Source organism: Sinocyclocheilus rhinocerous, unplaced genomic scaffold (genome assembly GCF_001515625.1).
Source record: "Sinocyclocheilus rhinocerous isolate Xijiao unplaced genomic scaffold, SAMN03320098_v1.1 scaffold3339, whole genome shotgun sequence".
In the NCBI taxonomy this organism is placed as follows: domain Eukaryota; kingdom Metazoa; phylum Chordata; class Actinopteri; order Cypriniformes; family Cyprinidae; genus Sinocyclocheilus; species Sinocyclocheilus rhinocerous.
Window position 1 is genome coordinate 106437 of NW_015643244.1, and position 5297 is coordinate 111733.

The window sequence follows — 5297 nt, forward strand, 5'->3', positions numbered from 1 at the left end:
ACTTTTCGTCGACTAAAACTATGAAAGACTCAAATGACTAAAATGTGACTAAGACTATTAAGCATTTTCGTCTCAAGATAAAGACTAAGACTAAATCAAAAATGCCTGTCAACATTAACACTGCCGTCAATGTAAGTCTATGGGAATTTTATAATTTTTAATCTTCATTTTTATGAAAACCTTAAGTTGGATCATTTAGAAAAATCAAAGCAACTAATTTCATAACAGTCTGAAGTTCTGACCCGTGTTTTCAAGTAGTAGCTTGAAAGCACTAGGAGGAGATACTGACTAAAGTTTGGCTCAGAAGAAGAAACTTAGAAAGCAGATCAGTAAGTTGGCTTTTTCAACTTAATATCAGAAAATGTATGGCATAGCCCTGGCACTTCTAACATCAGACCATCCTACCAAATCGAGCAAGTGGATAAAAAGAGCAATTGCAAAGAAGGGACCTGCAAGTCCGCTACAAATTTCAGTCATCTAGATTCACTTTAGCAAATTTAGCCTCTTTTGAGAAGGTGACTAGTTTAAAAACTCTTTCGAGAAAAACTGACATGAAGTCACACCTGAGACTGATATAAGACCAGGGACAAAACCTTAGAAATTAAATACTGTGCCTAATAATACTACCGTTTATTATTGGACATGAATGTGATAGAGGTGTGTTTCATTCTGGAGAAATTAAAGGGGACATAACAACCAGTTTCAGCCAATCTCTTGTTAATCTTGAGTACCTATATATTAGTATTGTATCCTTCATATCTCCAAAGAGTCTTTAGTTTTATCAGATTTATAAATGAAATATAAAATTTTTTTTTACAATTCTCTCCGAAAACAGCCGAGCTCTTGGAGGCGTGCCGTGGGCGTAGCTGAATAGTCACGAGCACTTACGCGGCGATTGCCAACAAAACACAGAAATTTGATGCAGTTTTACTTACAGCCTGAGGTTCCAGCTCATGACAGGGATCTTCTATCGCTGGGACCGTTCCATCTTTCAGTATTAAATGATGTGCAGATCCAGCTTAGAGCTGGGCCTTGTTTATAAAACATTCATCACCGAAATGACAGGAACAAACAAACACACTTGCAAAACTCCGGTGCTAACCCGGAAAAACAAACTGCATTCACTGTTTATGCAACATTGGATTCTTTGGGAAGCTGAACAAGGTTATCTTTCCCTCACAACTAAAACACTTCTTTGGAGACATTGTTCTCAAGCAAGTCCTATGCAGCGCTGCCGATGACTTCTGTAACCCGAATGAAGCACATTAATGGGCTGCTCTTGCTCTCGCTCTGGCTGCTGTGTGCATGCTCTCTTCCGGGAGGTGCTCATACAAGGAATTCCGCCCTTCATGATGTAATGAAGGGCCATGCTCGAAAAAACTTTCCTAAATTGATACGAACCCTGAAGGAGTGTATTTGGCACAGAAATACTCCGTCATATGTCCAAATCGTTTTTTTAAACTTTAGCCATGTTTAGCATGAGAATAGACCTGCACTTCCATCGCTGTTTCTAGCCAATGTGCGTTTCCTGGACAATAAGATGGACTTTCTTAGGCTTCGCATGGCAGCACAGTGTGAGTTTAGAGACTGCTGTGCTTTCGTTTTCACCGAGACGTGGTTGCATGATAACATCCCTGACTCAGCTGTACAACTGGATGGATTGACCACTTTTCGTGCAGACAGAAATATATTGTCCGGTAAGACAAAAGGAGGGGGGCTATGTATTTATGTGAAAAGAGACTGGTGTGCAAATTCTTCTGTTGTGGATGTTCACTGTTCTGAATCAGTGGAATATTTAGCGGTACAGTGCCGGCCATACTATCTGCCGAGAAGGTCCTACCCAAATTCTATCAGCATGTCACTGTTCCTACAAGGGGACTTTAGACAATGTCTACACAAATGTACAGGGTGCTTACAGAGCCTTCGCCCGCCCTCATCTGGGTAGTTCTGACCACTCTTCTGTAATGCTTATGCCATCTTACCAGTCACTTCGAATTTAAATCTGCTTCCAAATGTACAAGAAGGTGGACTGATGGAGCTATGTCAGCTTTGGAGGACTGTTTTGATCGCACAAATTGGTACGTGTTCAAGGAGGCTGCAACATTGGAGGGTGTAACAGACATTGAAGAATACGCCTCATCTGTCACATGCTAAATTAACAAAAGCGTAGATGACGTTGCTCCCCTTAGGAAAATAACTGTCCCATCAAATCAGAAACCGTGGTGTACGGCAGAGGTTCGTTCCCTCCTGAAAACACGTGATGCTGTTTTTAGAACAGGGGATAAAACAGCACTGAGGGAAGCAAGGAACAACTTGACTGCAGGAATAAAGAGCCAAAACCTCATACTCCCAAAGAATCCAGGAACATCTGAAGACAAATTACCCCCAGCGAATGTGGAAGGGCCTGAAAGAACTTACCGATTACAGGAGCAAAAACTACAATAATGCTCCTATCAGTGATCCCCTGCTGCCGCATGCACTGAACAACTTTTTTGCCCGATTTGACAAACTTGACAGCATTCCATCCACAAAACTAAATTCATTGGAGGACGATCAGCCATGGTCCTTTACAACAATGGAGGTGAAAAGGATCCTGCAGAGAGTGAATCCACACAAGGCTACTGGCCCGGATGGCATTCCGGGACGGGTGCTGAAAGAATGTTCAAATCAGCTGACAGATGTCCTTACAGACATCTTTAATATATCGTTGGCCCAGTCTGTAGTTCCAGGATGTCTCAAAACTTCCATCATCATTCCTGTACCAAAAAGAACACTAGTAACTTGCCTTGACGACTATCGCCCTGTGGCACTCACGTCAATTATCATGAAGTGCTTCAAACGGCTGGTGATGGCTTACATCAAGACAATTATTCCACCTACACTGGACCCTTCACAGTTTGCTTACAGACAAAATCGTTCTACTGCAGATGCCATATCGCATGTCATCCACTTGGCTCTTTCACATCTGGAAGACAAGAACAGGTATGTCAGGATGCTTTTTGTGGACTTCAGTTCCGCATTTAATACAATCTTGCCACAGACCCTCATCAGCAAACTTCATGTACTTGGACTCAATGCCACAGTGTGTAACTGGGTCCTGGATTTTTTGACAAATAGAACCCAAGTAGTGAGGATACATGAGAACACATCTCATTCTCTCACTCTGAACAACCGGAGCACCTCAGGGATGTGTCCTCAGTCCACTACTGTTCACACTACTTACCCATGATTGTTGCACACCAGCAGGACAATCATATCATTAAGTTTGTGGACGATACAACAGTGGTGGGCCTCATCTCACATAACACCGAGTCAGCATTCAGAGAGGAGGTTGGAGCGTTGGTGCAAAACCAATAATCTGTCCCTCAATGTCAGCAAGATGAAGGAAATTATCTTTGACTTCAGGAAGTCTTCTACTACTCACCCTCCACTGCTTATAAATGGTGCTGCAGTGGAGATAGTTGGAAGCTTCAAGTTTTTGGGAGTTCATATAACAGATGATTTGTCATGGAACAAGAACATTGCCTCTTTGGTGAAGAAAGCCCAACAACGACTACACTTTCTGAGAAGACTCAGAATGCATGAAATAGCATTAGACCCCGGGGGGGTTGTTTTAAACAAAACAAACAAAAAACATATTTGATTCACTACAACCCTATAAATGACAAGCGGTTCAGAAATGTAATGGAATTAGTGAAAAACAGTTTCATTTTGGAAATTTAACCAATAAATGCACTTAGATATACAAACAGATTCTGCAAAAAAACATTACTTTGTCTGCTTTGTCTTAGTTTTGAAAAAGAGAAAACTGCCTGCAAGAAATGTCTGAGAAACTAAATTCACCATGTTTGGAGAGCTCTTCCAAAACCTACATTTAGAACTTAAATTGACCATTATTAATCAAATCCTTCAAGTGATGATCATGTTTGTCAGAATAAATCTTAAGATATTTCCCCCAGTATCAAAAATAAATAAATATATAATTATATCTTTAAAAAATAATGGGTATCTATAAAGAAAATTAAACCTGTTATACCATAATAAAGCTTGATTAAAATGAGTATAATTGTATACATGTGCTTACTTTTTTTCTTTTGATTTTTGATTGAAATATGACAGGCTTCAGATTCACCATGTTAGCTTTTAACTATTCTGTTTTTATGCTTTGAATGTAATCATAGCATTGTTCTCATTTGTAGTAGTGAGGTTTGTACAAATGTCATTTTTCTTCTCTACCTACTTCAGATCACATCTGTCTGCAACTTCTTCACCTACATTCGCTACATCCTCCAAGGACTTGTCAAACAACAAGATGGTAAACTAATAATTCATCTCTCTTATAGTCTCTTATAGAAAGTTTCCCTTCTAACACGTACATGTTGCTGTTTTACCAAGCAGAGCAGATGTTCTGGGAGGTCATTCAGCTACGGAAGGAGATGTCCAGCGCCAAGTTGGGGTACTACAAAGACGAACTGTGAACAGAGCCATCACAGTCATGGGAACGCCATCGTCTTAACCCGGCCGCTCCTTGACATGACGGAGTTTACTAGTCCTGTCAGAGTGGCTTCCCAGGGACCACCACACCTCATTACATTTATTGAAACAGAAGGAGAAGAAGACACTAAAGCATGACCTGTAGCTGGAGGTTGTGTTCTCTCTGAAGAATCTGCACAATGAAGGATGAAATACTCAAATAAACGCGTCTCAACCTCTCTTAGATTGATATGTTCAGTGCTGTAGCTAGCTGTGTTGTTATATCTGGAATGTTCTGTCTATATTCTCTCGGACCACTATGTGTATTTCCTCATGAGTCTCATCTAGCCTCCTTCATTTTGATTTTAGTGCCTTTCTGGAAGCCTGAATAAAGTTGTGCACCTCCAGAGGAGAATAAATGCTGGTGTTTGTCCTTGTGAAGCAGTGACTTCTCAGAGCCACAGCATGTGAAGATACATGAAGACTTTTTGCTGCTGTAAAGGGCCATTCACATCAAGGACGATAAGTATAACAATAACCATAACTATAAAAATGTAATAATAATTCCAATTCTGATTGCCTGTCAATGTTTTTATCATTCATGAGCTGGAAAACAGGGATAGTTTTTACAGGGATAGTTCACCCAAAAATGAAAATTGTCATTATTTACTCAGCCTCATGTTCTTCCAAGCCCACATGACTTTGGTTAATCTCGATACACAAATGAAGATATTTTTAATGAAATCTGAGAGGTTTCAGTTACTCTTTTGAAATTACAGGTAACCAAAACTTAAAAGATTTTAAAAAGTCATAAAGCCTTTATA

At 40.1% G+C, this 5297-nt stretch overlaps 1 protein-coding gene across 4 annotated transcripts in view; it reads left to right on the top strand.

Moving 5' to 3' along the window:
* LOC107757202 (rab-3A-interacting protein-like) overlaps nucleotides 1-4881 on the top strand; it is a 46070-nt gene extending 41189 nt beyond the window's left edge. For all 4 annotated transcript variants that reach the window (XM_016574617.1, XM_016574618.1, XM_016574619.1 and 1 more), the window contains 2 exons: nucleotides 4246-4315; nucleotides 4399-4881. In XM_016574617.1, coding sequence (XP_016430103.1) covers nucleotides 4246-4315; nucleotides 4399-4478 — 150 coding nt within the window. In that variant the 3' untranslated portion in view covers nucleotides 4479-4881. The remainder of the gene's footprint in view (nucleotides 1-4245; nucleotides 4316-4398) is intronic.
* Nucleotides 4882-5297: the final 416 nt, after the last annotated feature.